Source organism: Petromyzon marinus, chromosome 64, assembly GCF_048934315.1.
Source record: "Petromyzon marinus isolate PM22_M1 ecotype Great Lakes invasive population chromosome 64, UKy_Petmar_22M1.pri1.0, whole genome shotgun sequence".
NCBI classification, from domain to species: Eukaryota; Metazoa; Chordata; class Hyperoartia; order Petromyzontiformes; family Petromyzontidae; genus Petromyzon; species Petromyzon marinus.
In genome coordinates, this window is record NC_133730.1 from 2,219,270 (window position 1) to 2,237,774 (window position 18,505).

The 18,505-nt window shown below is 53.6% G+C and overlaps 1 protein-coding gene across 4 annotated transcripts in view; it reads right to left on the bottom strand.

Moving 5' to 3' along the window:
- Positions 1–18,505, bottom strand: part of LOC116956303 (FERM, ARHGEF and pleckstrin domain-containing protein 1-like) — an 85,405-nt gene that overhangs the window by 31,409 nt on the left and 35,491 nt on the right. Inside the window, exon 1 of one of the 4 annotated variants that reach the window (XM_076054074.1) lies at positions 15,066–15,172. The exons of the other annotated variants lie outside the window; for them this stretch is intronic. Coding sequence (XP_075910189.1) covers positions 15,066–15,110 — 45 coding nt within the window. The 5' untranslated portion in view covers positions 15,111–15,172. Of the gene's footprint in view, positions 1–15,065; positions 15,173–18,505 lie in introns of those variants that run through there. 4 annotated transcript variants of the gene reach the window in all.

Here is an 18,505-nt window from a genome sequence, read left to right on the forward strand (position 1 = left end):
TCGCTCGCTCCACTGCCGTTGGAACGGCCTTCCCCACTCTTACGAGAGTCCCCAGCCCCGTGGGTACTTTTGGCCAACTCTTCCACGCTTGCGAGACTTCTCAGAGGAGGTGGGAGAGTACCCACACTTTAACCCCACGCCACCGCAGGCCGCCTGCTGCTGATCGACCGCCTGCGTCCGAGCCCATTGGGCAAAGCGAGCGTCGGCGGAAGGCGTCTTGCCACTTCGGTGGGCGCGTGAGAAATGACCAAACCTGTCCAACTTCATTGGCGCCGCGTCCAAGTTTGGCGTGCAGTCCTACTTTGTGGAGCATCTCGTAATCCAGAGATTGTGGCGTGAACACAGCACGTGCATACCTATCGAGGCATTGCGGGGGGGCGGGGGGGCGTAAATAAAAAAAATACATTTAAAATAACAATGGATTGCGTGGCTGTATAAAAGTGTTTCTTTTGATAGGGATCGGTTCGTAGCATTTGCACAGCTTGGCACTTTTGATAGTTCCGCTGAAGAGATAATGAAGAGATAATGCCCTTCAAGTCGTCACCGTGAAGCCCGCACCGCCAGGACTGCCAACGGCGCGTCCCGTCACGCCCACGTGGCCCGGACCAACAACGCGGGCGTGGAACTCAGCCGCCGTCACACCGTGTGGCCTCGCAGTGCGCGTCATTTCACGCGGCTCTGCGCGCGAGTTGCCTCGCGAGCCAGCGAGCGGCGAGCGGCCCCGCACGCGACGCGAGCCACGTGAACGACGATCGGTCCCCGCACCAAACCCAACGCGAGTTGTCACGCGAAACCGCGCGCTGTACGTTTGACCGTCGAGCTTGCGGGGGAAGGACAACAAACTAAACAACAAAGCGGTTGTCGCGTTGACCAACGACGTAAACTCTTTCGCCACGGGACTTTGGCGCGGCGGCCGTCACGAGAGGTGTCCGAGCGAGGAGGGGGGGGGGGGCGTGCGTCTGTCGTCCGGACGCGACACGCGACGCTGCCGGCAGGCTCGTTTCCGTGCCGCGCACGCCGACGCCGGCGCTGCGGCTGGGACGCGGGACGGGGGCCGGGGGCCGGGGGCCGGGAGATTCTCCCCGCGCGGTGAGGCGTGCCGGACTGCGCGCCGGCCCCAAGCCGTCACCTCCACTGCAGGGCGGCATTCCGCGCGAGGTCGCCTCAAAGTCTCGGGAGCCTCATTAGGCGGGGGGAAGGGGACGGCGTTGTTGCGGCCGACGGCATGTTCCCGCGCTGCCGCGGCTTTGGCTTCAAGGCTCGGCTCGCTGCTGGGATGATGCTGCGCTAGGCAGGCTGCGTGCGACGATCGTAGATACCGCGCGTGCCAGATACACGAATGCGCGCCACGTACACGTTAGCTTGATACGATACCATCATCAACAATGTTTGTCTTCCGAGATTCAACTCCATCCATCATCACCATCCGAGATTCACCGCCGCAGGTATGACGATTTGGCTTGGTAACAGGATTGCGCAACCGGGCAGCACGCTTCCAGAAGCAACCCGTGGCGTAATGTTCCGAGGCCTTTAGATTACAAGGCAGATGCAGTCATTACATAATGAGTCATTTCAGCAGGAGTGCGTACAGTGTGCCGAGATAAACTAAAGATGTGGATTGCCAGTGATAATGCATGCACGATGGGGTCTGATCTGTGTGTGTGGGATGTATACAGGCGGTAGTGTAGTGGTTGGTTCACTTGCACTACGACCCCGGCGACCCGAATTCAATTCCCGTTCGCATCCGACGTCGGTCACAAATATCCAAAACAGCTTCGTAGCGCAGCGCGCTAACCACTGCACCGCCCCTCCCTTGTGAAGACCGCACAGACACGCCGACTGCACACACCCTTCCCCTGCCCGCCACAAACCCAGACAGTGTCAAACAAATGGCTTAACACACCACGCACGCTCACAGCCCCGTCTAAAGGCCACCCCTCGCAACCTGCCTGCGTGAACCGACATTAAATCATCCCGAATCTGGAATATGAAAAAACAGCAAAGGTTCCATGGACAGCTACGGATGCATTGCCGCAAAGCCCTGCGAGCGATACCTCAGAATCGGAATCTTTATTTGGACTGCAGGAGGAAGAATCATATGAGCTATGAAGCTCTTTTTCACAGATGTCCAGTATGGGCGGGGCAGCAACAACAAACCTTATGCAGGCCGGCACGGCGAACGAACGGAACCTCGCAGCCAGCCGCACCACGACTGGCCAACTTCGTCTCCCCCAATGCTTTACGTGTTCACACACACACACCGACCGTGCCGGGTACTGACGCAAGGCCCTTCCAGCTGCACGACAGAGGAGCGTCTCTGCGGAGGCTCGTGCTCGCTCGGGGAACGCCGAGCACTCGGCTTCGTAGACTTGAGGGCCACGGCAACCCGGGAAGAAGCGAGGGGCGCCCCCGCGTAAGGCGGAAAGGAAAAAAATAAAATAACAACGCGCAAAACACAGGCGAGGATTTGAGCCGGGAGGGAGGAGACGGTGCAGTCGCGCGCGCCGCGTTCGACCGATCGGCGCCCCCGTCGATTCCCGTGAGACGGCGTCAGCCGGGGTTGCCAGGATCGTCTTCTCGTTCTGATGGAGCTGTTCCCTGGGAAGTATCGAAGTCTTCGCGGGCAATCGGCGGTCGGCGCATTCACGTGCAATTCTCCCGACAAGGATTGTCGTCCCTCCTACCGTGTCGAAACTGTGAGAGCTGGTCCTCGTCTGCAGTCGGGCACTTTGGAGGCGGGGGTTGGTGGATCATGCAGGGATCATCGTGCGCTTCGGACACACGCCTGCAGGACTTGGTGTTGGTCTATAGGTGGGAGTACAACAGCAAGTAGGATGCTGACCAGCAGTGAAGAAGTTAAAAATATTTAACTTTTTTTGCCGAAATGAATTACAATTGTGCTCGAAGCATCTACGACACGAGGCGAATACGCTTCAATTGGGGGCTCTGCAGCGAGCGGTGCATCACCCTGTGTCAAAGAATCACAAAGTCACCTAACTACTTCTGACGTCACTTTCATTCTTCTATTGAGAAACGGAATTAAATAATTTTCTCTTTTACCCACGATGCTTATTTGCAATTTATCCACGGTTCTCCAAGGCAATGGGTGTGATGGTTTTTCCGCGCACTATCCCTTTTTACATATTTTATATGGAGCGCTCTAGCCAATGACACGTGTAAATCCAGCAACGTTTATTAACAAGCATGACTGCCGATGAGACCCAAGTCAAAACCAGTCTAGAGATTGTTTGCTTAAACAAATGCTACGCGATAACTTTGATGTGGAAAGCCAGTAAGCTAATGGGAGTAGAATGTGTTTTTTTGTATTTAACGTGCGGACACAGGCAGAATGTCGTTCTGCTTATATTTCTTCTTACTCAGTATTTACACATAAAGACATGTTGGCCGAGTTCTTTTAGGCCACGTTTTATTTTACGGTGCAACTTTGCGTGTTTAGCCGTTTCCTCGCGACAAAACGTTTGTTCGGCAGGCGGCTGGAGAAGGAGGATTCTCCTCACGCCTACCGACGTGGAGCCTCCGCATTCCAGGAGGTCACGCTGATAAATACCTCATGGCAGGCGGCCCCGTTGGTTCGGGACAGGGCCCTGAACTGGCACCGCTGAGAACCTGGGTTTGAACCCAGGTTGCAGCAGCCACTTTTTACCACCGAACTAGGCCCTCAAGTGTAGCGAGTTGATGGGTCCGAGACCAGAAGAAAAAAAAACCGTGGTATTAAAGTTAGATTTTTCACTTAAAATCGGGCTAAATTGCAGCTGTGAAAGTGTCTGTTTGATTGACATGCCCAGAACACTCTTTGCAGGGGACACAGAAGGTTCACCTCCGGTGTGGATTAAAACTAAAAACATATTTTGCAGTCCTCTTCTATGTCGGCTTTTCCGGACCAACTTGGCAACTCACGGCCCTCATCGTGACCTCGCGAGCCACTCGCCAACAGAAATCAACAAGCGATTGGCGAGGAGGGGGGTGGGTGGTGTGTCACAAAGCGCGTCGAATGTCCCACGCGAGCTGGGGCCCCACCACGGGCGGCACGGCCCCGCCGGTCCGCGTGCCCTCCCTACCCAAACCCAAACGCGCTGGCGTGCTGGAGCAGCCGACCTATTGTTGCGTAGTCACCGCGAAGCCACGCGGTGCCAGGACCACCGGGCGAGTCTGCTCTGTCGCGCACAGGCTGGGCCACACCACCGCCCCCAGCCCAAGTTCTTATTTTTTTTTATTATCATCCTACGCACACGCAACGGCCGCGCGAAGCGGCAGAATTGCACAATTGTATTGCCGCACACGTAACCGGATTTTAAACGCGCGCGGCGGTGTGACTATACGTGTGTGTGTGTGTGCACGCACACAACAACAACAACCGCCATTCGCCACTAAGTGGCGGTGACGTCACCACGACGCTTGTGCCAGGCTATGTGCACGTTGAGGCCACGTTGAGGCCACGTGAAGTGTCGAACGCCCGCTGGCAGGAGGTCACAGGGCAGACCCAGGTGCCACGGGTCGACTGACTGAGATGAATGATGCTACGTATGTATGCACACACGCACGCCCGCACGCGCGCATACATACATAACATCAAGAGCAAACGTTCCCCAAAGGGAAAGGTTGTTTCAGTGTCAGAAGCCCACTGGGTCACCTGTGGCAGTCGTCTAAATGCAAATCTCTCCTTTGCGTCATCGCAGGGATAAGGAATGCAGATGTCGAGGACACTCGCAAATGCGCGCGAGCGCTCACACACACACGCACGTCAACATAAAACAAAGATTCCCTAGATAGCAGGGGCACAGCCACTGGGTGTCGTGGGTGTCTGGACGCCCACAGTGGTTCTGTACCAGGGCGATTCTGTACTACGGAGATTCGGTATCAAGGAGATGCTGTGCCAGGAAAACACTATCATGGAGCCGACATACAAAGGTCATCGCAGGAGCTGAACCACCAGAGGCATGTGCAGCACAGCAAAAACCCTGACACAGCAGGGACAAATGAGAACAGCAGGGAGAACACGCACGGCAAACGGCAAGCGCAGCAGAACCCACATCCCCGGCCGGGCAGAGGAGGCGCACGGCGCTGCCAGCACACGGCGGAGCAAGCACGGCGAAGAGCTCGCGTTGCCGCCTCTGAGTGCCAAAAAACCGGGACATGTCGTGGGCTTTTAAATCTAGAATGAAAATTATTATTTTTTTACTGCTTTTTGTATTTTGCTTGTTGTCCTTCCCCCGCACCTCCGGTTAGCGCGGTTGGCTACGTACGGTGTGAAAGACGTTCAACGTGCACACATACGGCAGAAGAATACCTCGCGGTATCGGAAGAGGGGAGAACCACACGCACATGAGCATTACCTTGAGTGGTGATGTAACGTGTAGCATTACGCAACCGACAATAATCGGGAGTGTTAATGGCCCGGGAAGACTTAAAGAGATTCCCCAGGACAACTGGAAAATCACCGCGCGCACGGCGGTGGGGCGATGCCCCCTGCCCGCTTCCCAGCATCACGCCTACAACACCTGGCAAGCCCCCGGGCAGCCTCCGACGCGAGAACAAAACCAGGCCTCAAAGCAGCGTAGCTTCGGAGAGCCGACGGGGCTCGGGGGGGGGGGGGGTCGCAGAGCGAATCCGGGTCGGGCGTGGCCGGGCGGGCCGGCAAGGTGGCCGCAATGCCGATGATTTTTTTAAAAAATCAAATAATAAAAATAAAATAAAAACACGAGCGGGAGGAATTTTGCACGCGATCGCAACCCGTCACCACCCCCCCCCCCCTTGCGCCGCGCGTTCCCAAACGCGCACAACGCCGTGCTGTCTGGCTCATCAATTATTGCCGCGAAGAGAAATCCGTCTGCCTCGATGCACGGCCGGGGTGGGAGATGGTCGACCACGCCCCTCCGAGCCGTCTGCTGTTCGAGTCGTAATGAAGAGAACGGATGGTGGTGGTGGTGGTGGTGCGAACAAAACTAGCTCCATTGACCCCCCCCCCCCGCACTCAGGCGATACCCCCCGGCCACTTTCAGCCAGCTCGTCACATTAATTAATAAAGACTCCACTGTGATGATAATATTCGCGAAGGGCCTCGTGACTTTTTTTTATCATCGGTCAGTTCCTTGCGGGGAGGAAACCGGAATGCTCGGAGGACTGCCACGCATATAAATGGATGCCATTAAAATAAATTGCTTTGGAAGTGGATGGGAGGGGGGGTGCAGGTGGCGGTACAGCAAGAAGGCCGCTGACCTTTCTTTAAATGTCTCTTTTTTTTCCTCTCTTCTCCAGGTGAATTCCAGTTTATTGCCACCTTGTGAGATGAATTACTTCGACTTCAGCGAGTTTCGTCTGAGCCTGGATTTGTACTTGTGTAATGGGTTCTGGAGACGCTTGTAGAGGGCACGTCTTTATTTCCACACACCACGGACTTGTACACTCTATTCCCAGCCTCTTCACACAGGTCTTCTACACAGCCTGTCTACGTAGCGTGCCTAGCCTCGCCTACGTTCCCAGGTCCTCTGGCTATGATTACCCCTGGGGAGGCTACCTGACCCGACCCAGCCAAGGTGCGGGTCGAGACCTCTGGCTTCCTCGGACCTCGCCCTTACAAGGGCATCGGGCCGGAAGTCCCAGAGTCTCACCACTGGCCCGCACAGCGCCCCAGCCCTTACAAGGGGGTCAGGCCGGGAGTCCCAGAGTCTCACCACTGGCCCGCACAGCGCCCCAGCCCTTACAAGGGGGTCAGGCCGGGAGTCCCAGAGTCTCACCACTGGCCCACACAGCGCCCCGGCCCTTACAAGGGGGTCAGGCCGGGAGTCCCAGAGTCTCACCACTGGCTCGCAGGCTGGTCTTCTTGCTGCGGTCTGCGACTGGTCCCGAGCTGCTGGGGAGGGGTCCCCCTTTATGCACCTTGCCATCGAGGGGCGGGGCTGCGTGGGATCCTGGAACCCCCGCAGCCCCTCCCGCTCTTGGGCTGGGCAATGCAGCCCCTCCCCTGGCGGTACGAGGTACCGCCCTTGATGGGCCCTGTCCACCACTGCAGGTAAGTGCGGCCCAACTACGGTGCTACACTTGGAAGGAAAGACTGCCTGAGAATACCAGGTGATGTAGGCTGGGTCAGCTGGGTGGCCAGCATGATGACAGCGTGCGAGTGGATTCTTGAATCCATCTGTGCAGAGCTTTGAATGTTATCACCCCGTATGCACGGTGTGCTATCTCAAGGAACTTCGGCTTGACCCCCACCCCCCCCCCCACGCAAAATGGTCAAAATATTATCCTGCAGGACACTTTTAAAAAGTCTTTAGACTCAGTGAGGCTTTACCTACGTAAATGATTGGAATCAAATGTAACCACATAACACTGCACCGCACAAACTACACCACCACTACCACCACCAAATACACAACCACAAATACGACTGCAGCATATACAATGCAATCACACAACACCATCACCACCACACAACACAAGACAATATCATACTGTACGACAGAGTACACAACCACAGCGACACTACAGAATAGAATGCACGGCTGGGCACGACAACACACACCACAGCTACACAGCACTACACAAAGCAGACAACTACACAGCACTACACTCTATCCCAGCAGCTGCTGGAATGATTTGCTATGGGTGTCATCACGACCAGCAAACATCACTGCACTGGCCACTGGGCCTCTGCATCCCCCCCCTCCCCCACAACTCACGCGGACGGAGTTTGGTGCATCGGCACGGAGTGGAACCGTTAGCGGAGGTGGAACGGGACGCGGGGGAATGGATGAACACTCGTGCACAGGCTCGCGATGCGTGCATCGAATTCGCGTGATAATCGATGTTTTGTGCATCGTGTACGTCCCCACTATGGCCAAAATCACCCTGAACGCGCTGCGATCTCGACGAATCCCATGGGTTGGTTAAAGTTTGCGGCATCGCGACCCATTGGCTAGATTTGCCGCATGCGTGTCTCCCTATTTCATGGACTCGTTCTTATCACGCCACAGCGCCCCATCTCACAGATGACGACAATGAAATGAGTCGTGAGCGCGCGCGCGCGCCCGCTCGTGCCTTCAAGCAATCTCGCAGGATCTCGCGCGGTGGGTCTCACTACCTGGGGGCTCCTGTACGGGGGGGGGGGGTGCATCCGCACGCAGCAGGCGTGTGTCGACGAGGATTGTGAAGCGTGGAGTTGCAGAGCGTGAAGTCGTGGCCACTCGACACCCGGGGCGGGTCTCCCCACAAGGTCCCCTTGGGTTGTGGTTAAGCTGCTGCTGCCCACTGACACAGTGTGGCCCTCTGTATGGCTCTTTGAGCCTTTGGCACGCTTGCTGATCCCACGTCACCCGAGAGCTTTCACAACGTCCGGGATGAAATCCAGCGAGAAAAACCCAACCCTACTCACCCTTCACCACCCTCCTCACCCCTCTCCTCCCTCCTCACCCCTCTCCTCCCTCCGCACTCACCCCTCTCCTCCCTCCTCACCCCTCTCCTCCCTCCTCACCCCTCTCCTCACCCCTCTCCTCACTCCTCACCCCTCTCCTCACTCACCCCTCTCCTCCCTCCTCACCCCTCTCCTCCCTCCTCACCCCTCTCCTCACCCCTCTCCTCACTCCTCACCCCTCTCCTCACCCCTCTCCCTCCTCACTCACCCCTCTCCCTCCTCACTCACCCCATCTCCTCCCTACTCACCCCATCTAATTTAACATGTATTTTTCGCGCAGTGATCACTCTGAGACCGTTGACTCACTACACATCCTACACCGCATTAAACGGGGGCGGCTGAAACGCAAAATGGAACCCATGATATTTGTGGTGCCAGCTCAGCTGTGAACCCCTGAAATTTGGTTAAATAACCCCCGTGACCCATAAGCTCTTTTTTTATTTTACCAGGTAAGGCCACAAATGATCACTCAACGAAGTGGCTTATCACGTGGAAATTTAAAACGGCTACATAATCTAAACGCACGTTGATTCTAAATGTGGAGGGAATAACCAAGGGACGCAGAGAAAAATCCACCCTATCAAGCACAGAACATGCAAACTCCAAATATAGAGCAGGCGTCAGGGTCGGGATCGAACCCACGACCTCCTGTATACCAGGTGAGGTAGTTAGCATCTCAACTCTGTAGCGCACACGACCAGCTCAACGCAAGAACTTTTTTTTTGCCGAATCATGTCTCGCAAACAGTCGCATGCAATGTCCCTTCTGGACGTCTTGCATTGCATCTCCTCTCTTGCCACGAAATTCCCAGCATCCGTCTCGAGACGCCTGCGAGAAACTTCCCTTCGAGCTGTTTGGTTTCACACTCGGGCTGACGATCTCTCTCTCTCTCCTCTTCCAAAGCGGTTTCCATTGCCCATGAAACACCCTGCCCCCGCTAAAGCAATGCATCTCTTGGCCTCCTCCTCACGGCCACCTGCATTGTGGACCTTCACTGCCAAAATCTAAAGCAGGGCGAATGGCGGTCATTTGAATGCGCTACTGGAGTGAATGGCCATCGATTGAGACAAAAACAAATTTAACGGCTTTGCAAATGTTCACTTCCTTGCAGCGCCATCCACTCATCCCGTCAGGGGCCACCGCCGTCTGCCCGTGGGAGCGTCAGGAGATGCGAGCTCGCTGCTTGAGCATTCGCTCATTCACAGCTCCGCCGCTCATCAGCGAGACGGACAGGCGGACTGGACGGACGCATTCTTCGCGTGCCACGGTCGCCCGGCCACGCTCGCTAATGGGGGAAAGCTCCTCTTGCCGTCCGTCAGTTCAACAACAAAAATGGCCATAAATCCCGCGGGCGTTGTAAACGTGTTTGTCATCGCTGCAGGAGTCACCGCAGGGCACAGACTCTCAAAATAGCTTCCTCTTTACTTTTATTTTTTCACCCAAGTTATAGGATGTAGGGTTCAGATTGATGAGAGCCCTTCGAAGAAGAACCATCGGCTGGAAGGTCGCCGGATTTTTTTTTCCTTTTATCGTCGTCGTCGTCGTCGTAAAACGCCAAAGGCGTAAAAAGGCTCCTTGGTACCAAGCGGAGCCTGCCCCACGTCCCCGCCGCGTTGCAGGAGGAGGCCTCCTGCAGGGCTGGGCCGGCGTCAACGGCCCATCTGACGGCCGACCGACATGCGCCGTGACGGAGACGGCCAAGGTCTCCGTGTGGCTGAGGCGGGGTGGTGTCCGTGTCGTCCGATATTTTGCACGTAGTTCAGTCGTCGTTGAATTGAAGGTGGAGGGGTTACCAGCTGCCCCTCGCAGCCGTCCAGAGCCCCCATTTGATTCGCTGTGGTGGCTACAGGCGCCGTGGAGGGGCATCGCCGATTTTGGAGTCGGCCTTCCCTCCATGGCATTGCTCACACCCACCACGGTGTTACCATCTCAGTCAACCAATGGCACCTGAGTCTGTCCCGTGACCTCCTGCCAAAGGGCCATTGGCAGTTGTTGATGTCGACATCTGCCGTAGTGTAAAGGGGTGGCAGAAGTGTAGCAGCCCGAGCTCCTTTCCTGCTCACGGCCAACACCAAGTGACGATTTTAATTATCTTAACCAGTCCTGGGCCTCTCCTAAAGGTCGACTCAGCCTCAAAGGAACACCTGGTGCGGTGTGTAAATCATTAGCACTGGAGAGACAAAGGCGGCCGGGCGTGGTGCTGGCCACGAGGGGTGTGCCATGCTCGCTAACAGCACTTGCCCCTACAGTCTGATCTTTGTGTTGTGACTGTGTCCATGTCTGTCAATTGCAGCATATTCTGGGTAATACTTTTAATTTCTAAATCTTTACCCAGAAAACCCTCACTGAATGTCGTATACTCTTTTTATGGAAATTCTTTCTTAAGATGACTGAACGACAACTTGATCAATCTTATCTGTGGGACAGATATGTGTGCAGAAAGTCTATTTATAAATGAGAAACGGTTTTGTCTGTCAGATGCTGAAGGCTGTTTTCTGTCAACCCCACGTCACCTCGCCGCCCTGCTGTCGAGATGCATCGCTTCAGGTCGTTATTTTTGTGGCTATTACTTTGTTTTTGTGTAAGGATCTCCACGATATAATTTTTCACAATAGGATGCAACATCAATTTTCGCGACGTGCTGATGATGAACCAATTAACGCTCAACCACAATCACAATAATTATTAAACTTGACATTGATAACGAACACAATACACCTTAATATTATTCAGAAAGGTATAATTTTACCAACTGCTAAATATATTCACCTGATTACACTAACCTCACCAGCCAATCACCGTCCATCAACGCTGATAATTATTCAACCGTCTCACCCAAACACGGCTGTCCTGCATTTAGATTATTTGTGTGCATGTTGAACTTCTTTTGCACCATACGTGGCCAACCGCGAAGGAGAACTGAACACAAAAACGAGTTCGTTTTCAATTTAAATTTGGATCATTTTGCTGTCATAAATATCCACATGACAAGCAACCTCGTAGAAAAAGCAGCTAACAGCTCGATGGGCCTTATTTGCCTGATAAGATTTTTTTTAAACAGTTCGGTTTTATATGTGTATTTTATTAGGCGATTTGTTTATCTTTCCTATACTTGACACTCCTATCGTGTCTTTGTGTGTTGTTTTTTTGTTGTAACGTTCTGGCCCGACCCTACTGGACACCTGTGAAAAACAGCTTCATAGCTCATCGGATTCCTCCAGCATAAATACAGATTCTGATTTTGAACTGCATGCGGTTCACCCAACATTCGCCTAGCGTGAATAGTCCAACCTTTGCGACCCTACAATCTATAGCGCTCATAGCGCGAATGCTGTTGAGTTAATGCCAGAGAAAATTTACTAATTGGACGAACCCACGGAAAATAATTCCATCATATAATTGCCATGCCATTAAATTACTCCAAAACTCTTTTGCAAGCAGGCTCATTTGCGCCGAGTGAAATGGGTTCATTTCTTAAGCAGAACTTGAATTACGCTGGTCGTGATTTCATACAATATTTTTTTTCTCTCCAGTAAATAAAGTATATTTGAGAAATAAGACGAGGAATGACAATCCCCACGTTGTGGCGTTGTTTTATTAGCTATTGCTCGTGATTTTTTTTTTGCAATTTGGCGATACAGGTAGACAGTATCACGAGCCTGTTTGCGAATTTGTTAAGAGTTAACCAAGCGGCCAGTGGGCGGGTGGCATGAATGCGGAGAAATCGTATTGTCCCGATTCACAGAATATCGCCGTGTCGCGATAATCGTCAATCACCCTTTGCTTCCTGACAAAAAGTTTGGCAAGTGACCTCCGGTAGCGGCGGCCCTGCAATTTCTGGCTCGCGGCACTGCCGGCGGAACGGCCTCCACTCAAGCGAACCCACCAGAGGACCGCACGTCTTTGGTCTTCTCTTCCACAGTGACTAAAAATTGTTGGAATAGGTGGGTGCGGGGGGGGGGGGCCCATACCCGACACTTTACCCCACCACACGCAACCTACCGCGGATCCTCTCTCGACTGTGGCTGCACCCATTCATACCGCTGGGTTGGACCGAGCAGAATGGAACCCGGCGACCTCTGGATCGCAAGTCCAGCGCAATGACCATCATCATCAACACCGTGGCGGCGAACTTAGCGCGACAACTGGGAGCCGCGCCCGTGAGCCGTGCACTGGACAAACGAGCACCGGCGTCTCGCCCACGGCTTCTCAGCGCAATGTGCGTCGGTAACGCGGCTTGGCACGTGGGCGCGCGTGCACCACACGGGCGCGCGTGTACCACACGGGCGCGCGTGTACCACACGGGCGCGCGTGTACCACACGGCCTTCACAGCAGGACCTCGTCGCCGTGCGTGCATGCGCACGCGTGCCCTCGTGTGTCTGCGTGTGTGCGTGCCCTCGTGTGTGTGTGCGCGCGCCTTCCTGTGTGTGCTCATATGCGTGCGTGTCATCGCGTGTGCACGCGTGCGGCGCTCAGCTCTGCTCGCCGGTGCGGCGCTGCGTGAACGACCGTGCAATATTTAAAACTCCGCTGCTTCTTTAATGCGTTTCCGCCCCCCCCCCTCCGGCCCCCCATAAAAGTCGGCGTGCCTGGCATGCGCCAGGCTCTCCGCTCGCAACTAATCTGCTATGAAAGTGAACACTCACCAAATTCCAAGGCAGATTAAGGCCGCGCGTATCGATATGGAAGGAAAATAATTCAAGTGACTGCTTGGGCATCCGGTGGCACGCGAGACGTTTTAATTTGCGTCTTCGACGCATTTATGCGATGCACTTGTTTCATCTGCATTTTTAAGTTGTGTGTACGTGTGTGTACGTGTGTGTGTAACCGGCTTTCTGTAGCTACTTTGATACTGGGCACAAATTTGGGTTGGGTCTTATTTTCCGGAGCATCTTATAATGCGATGAACGCGGTAGTGGGGGTGAAACGTCGCTGAGTATCAAACCCCAAGGGTGTGTTTGATTTGCCGATGGTTATCGATTAATATCGCTGCTTAAGCTTCCAATTCGCGCATCGACTGGCATGTGGATGAACCGATGTTTTACAATCATGTACTGTACGTTATACGTAATGGATTCATGTCTCCCCTACAGCCACTAGAGGGGAGGACGAATAGTCCCTGATGTCCCCACTCATAGAAAATGCCTCTCGTGTCAATCCACTGTTGTTCAACTGTCAACCACCTTTTCAAACATTGGCAGTTTTCCCCACAATGCAAAGTGCAAACTCCCAAAGTCATTCAGCAATCTCTCTCGCACCCTCTCTTCTCTCTCTCGATCTGTCACAAGCAGCATTACCCAAAACATCAGCCTACAAGATACATACACACAGTGTAAATATCTCAATATACAACAGTGTTCGTGAAGAAACTGGCTTTTGTTTACTTGCCATTACGCAAGGGGTCTCGCTTCGCTCCTAAAAAGCCACCGGCGCGATGTTTTCGAGGCGAGGTTATGAGTGTCGGGTTGCCCTAAGGCTCGGTACTGGCAAAACGGGATGTGGTGGTGGTGGTGATGGTGGTGGCGATGGCACACAAAGCTCTCTCTGTCGCGTGAGTCATCGCCGCCGCATGCATTCGAACGCCTGCGGTCGGGGGAAGAGAAGACAACCAACCACCACCACCACCGGCCCCCGCCCATCTCTCCACCACGTGCCCAGCGCGCTGCCCGCTCGCGCGAGGGATGGAGTCGACACAGAACCACGCTCAGCTCTCTCTCGCCGCAAACTCGGGGGGGGGGGGGGGGGTGTGAACGACAGCGTTCTGCTTGTCAAACCGTGAACCGTTTTCAGAATCGATGTACCGGTTCAGGAATGGCGTAACCGTTTCCGGCGGATTTTTTTGTTTTGCCACGAATTCACCGATTTCATAACCGCGCCCCATCGTTTCAGCTGCCGCGCCTGGAGGCTGATGTGAAATGGAAGGGGGGGGGGGGGGGCGGTGATCTCTGGATTTTTGCCGACCACTCGTCGAATCGCTGTCACAGCCGCCCTTTCGTTTCTTGCTTTAAATAAAAAAAACATCGGTGCAATTCATCGCAAAGTGTCGGGTTTATTTTTGCTTCATCAGGTGAGAGCCCCAGAGACTGGCGAGGGGTGTCATCTCATTTGCGAGGGAGGCCTGGACACACACAGGGCCGTGCTCCATTCATCAGTCGGCATCTCTGAACGTGCGGTCACAACCAGGCGCCCACTTACATTTTTTTTCTCCACCGTTTATTTTCAATGCGGTCACCGGCGAGAGACGCAAAACTCCTGAACATCACGACGCGAATTGTCCCCACCACCAGTGACACTCCCATCCAGTGCGCGGCTCAACGCACAGCCCCTGTTTTGTCAAACGCACTGCTAGATATTTGAGGGATTCCATACGCCGTGTGTGAACGTTATATGGGTCTTTTGCTTATTTATTTTATCACATCGTGAATGACAAGTGCAGGACCCGAAAGCCCCAAAGACCAAGCGTCCAGCAACAAACAGCACTCTTGAAGGTGCCATCGATTAAATACTTTTCTTAAAATGAGCAAGGTCATTTTGATAAGAATTTGGCGGAGGGGAGGGTAGAAGAGACGACGTTCGGAGGGAATTCCAAAGCGGAGCAGTGCGAGAGAGAATAAGTGTTGCGACCCTAAATCTTACCACGGCTTGAAGGTGGGTAGCATAGACATTGGAGCACAGTACCATACAACTCCTGCAGTGCGCTCTGCTAACAACGTAGCCCACATCCCCACACCGGCAGGTGAACGCACGTGACGAGATAGGCCGGGGTTGATTTCGGTCATGAACAGAACGTAGCCAGATTGCATTTCAATTAATTACAACCGGAATATATCCAATTCCAAAGCCCGCTCCTTCAATCAGCGCGCACACGGATTCGATTAGAAGCACGTGCAGCAGTCGCACTCATTAGTCTGAACCGCGTGTGTGTGTGTGTGCACTGATCAGCGATGTTGTGCTGATCAGTGCCGGACTAAGCTAGTGGGGAGGGGGGGGCTGTAGCATGATGTTATAAAGGGGCCCTAAATAAAAAAAAACATAAATATTAAAACACAATTTTTTTTACTTGCATAGTAAATTAATTGTATTTTTTCATTTACTATACAGCCAGATAATACGACAAATCGCTAACCTTAAACACCCAGTCGATCATAAAAGTTGAAGGTGGTATAGTACTATAGTAATAGAGCAAGTGCAGAATCACTGAACCGGAATTGAGAATTTGAAAGCATTTAGCGCGGGGCCCTTGAAAGTGCGGGGCACGTAGCTACTCCATGTGTAGCTACTACTACTACACGTGTAGCTACTACTACTACTACACGTGTAGCTACTACTACTACTACACGTGTAGCTACTACTACTACTACACGTGTAGCAACTTGTGCTACACGTGTAGCTACTACTACACGTGTAGCTACTACTACTACACGTGTAGCTACTACTACTACACGTGTAACTACTACTACACGTGTAGCTACTACTACTACTACACGTGTAGCCACTACTACTACACGTGTAGCCACTACTACTACACGTGTAGCCACTACTACTACACGTGTAGCCACTACTACTACACGTGTAGCCACTACTACTACACGTGTAGCCACTACTACTACACGTGTAGCCACTACTACTACTACACGTGTAGCTACTACTACTACACGTGTAGCCACTACTACTACTACTACACGTGTAGCCACTACTACTACTACTACACGTGTAGCCACTACTACTACACGTGTAGCCACTACTACTACACGTGTAGCCACTACTACTACTACACGTGTAGCCACTACTACTACTACACGTGTAGCCACTACTACTACACGTGTAGCTACTACTACTACACGTGTAGCCACTACTACTACACGTGTAGCCACTACTACTACACGTGTAGCCACTACTACTACACGTGTAGCCACTACTACTACACGTGTAGCCACTACTACTACTACACGTGTAGCTACTACTACTACTACACGTGTAGCTACTACTACTACACGTGTAGCTACTACTACTACTACACGTGTAGCTACTACTACTACACGTGTAGCTACTACTACTACACGTGTAGCTACTACTACTACACGTGTAGCTACTACTACTACACGTGTAGCTACTACTACTACTACACGTGTAGCTACTACTAATACTACACGTGTAGCTACTACTACTACACGTGTAGCTACTACTACTACACGTGTAGCTACTACTACTACTACACGTGTAGCTACTACTAATACTACACGTGTAGCTACTAATACTACACGTGTAGCTACTACTACTACACGTGTAGCTACTACTAATACTACACGTGTAGCTACTACTAATACTACACGTGTAGCTACTACTACTACTACACGTGTAGCTACTCCTACTACTACACGTGTAGCTACTACTACTACACGTGTAACTACTACTACTACACGTGTAGCTACTATTACTACTACACGTGTAGCTACTACTACTACTACACGTGTAGCTACTACTACTACACGTGTAGCTACTACTACTACACGTGTAGCTACTCTACACGTGTAGCTACTCTACACGTGTAGCTACTCTACACGTGTAGCTACTACTACTACACGTGTAGCTACTACTACTACACGTGTAGCTACTACTACTACACGTGTAGCTACTCTACACGTGTAGCTACTCTACACGTGTAGCTACTCTACACGTGTAGAGTAGCTACTCTACACGTGTAGCTACTCTACACGTGTAGCTACTCTACACGTGTAGCTACTTGTGCTACTGGGATAATCCGGCACTGGTGCTGATGCCTGCTGCAGCCGAGTGCAAGACTCGGACTACTGCAGCGGGGTTGAGATGCACTTTTTGGACACCGCTGCAGATTTCGTTTTTTTCAAGTGGAGTGGAAGCGAGGGGGGTAAAACCACATCTTGGTGATGAGCCGTCACGCGAGATCGCTGTTCACTCACAGCACTTGCCTCAACAGTCTCTCGAGGCTATAAGGGGGGGGGGGGTCTTTGTCTTTTTGTTGCGTCTGTGGGTGCAGGGAGTGCTCCTGCAGTGGTTCACCACGCACTGCGCGTGAACTCGGCGACCAGGGTTTAATTCCCGCTGGCAGGCAACTACCTGAACCGGTCGTGGGCCTCACCTAGGTCGACTCAACCTTAAATAAATATCTGGTGCGATGGGTAAGCAAGGTTTTGTAGCTTGGTAAAACAGAAACTTGTTTATATCTTCCATGCACTGGAGAGACAAAGGCGGCCGGGTGTGGTTCTCGCCCCACCACCCCCATGGTGAGATTATGCCTGTCGCAATAGGCGCTCGCTAACCGCACTCGCCCCAGCAGCCTCCTTGGGCCAAAGCAGGGGATAGCTTAGTCCTGTTGTGTGCGTGAGAGTGAGTGAATGAGCGAGCGAGAGGGGGGAGAGGGACATCACCGACCGACTCAACGTGATCCAAGTCGCGTTTCGACTTTTCTAAACCGTAGTATTTTTTTTGTAATTTAATTGCGACCAGGCAAAGCCTGCGCTACGCGGTAGCCTCTTTTTGCCAGTGAGCGACCCGGCCCCATCGCAAACGACAGCCCGACGTAAGTGGCTCATCGCCGTCGTGCGGACGTGTACGGCCGCAGCTAGCTGCTCCAAGACGCCTCGGTGTCGGCCCAACAACGAGCGGCCGAGCGGTGCCCGCCGCGGTGTGCGAGCAAACGGCCGGTCGGGCAACCTAACGGCGAGTGGATGTCCTACCCCATCCACCCCCTGCCACCAGGGGATTTCATGGACAAGGAGCCGGAAAGGCGCTTAGCGAGCAGCTGCCCCCCCCCGCCCCAGCTGCCCCCCCCCCTGCCCCAGCTGCCCCCCCCCGCCCCAGCTGCCCCCCCCCCCGCCCCAGCTGCCCCCCCCCCGCCCCAGCTGCCCCCCCCCGCCCCAGCTGCCCCCCCCTGCCCTCCCACAAGTGCCGGGCCCCCACATGGTGGGGGCGTCGCACGGGACCCGCGCGCTCAGCTGCCGTGAAGGAGGCGAGAGACGGGAATGGGAACGAGACGCGAGCGAGATCCCGGGAGGGATGGGATCGCAGCTCAGCCAATCACCCGCTCACTCAACAAT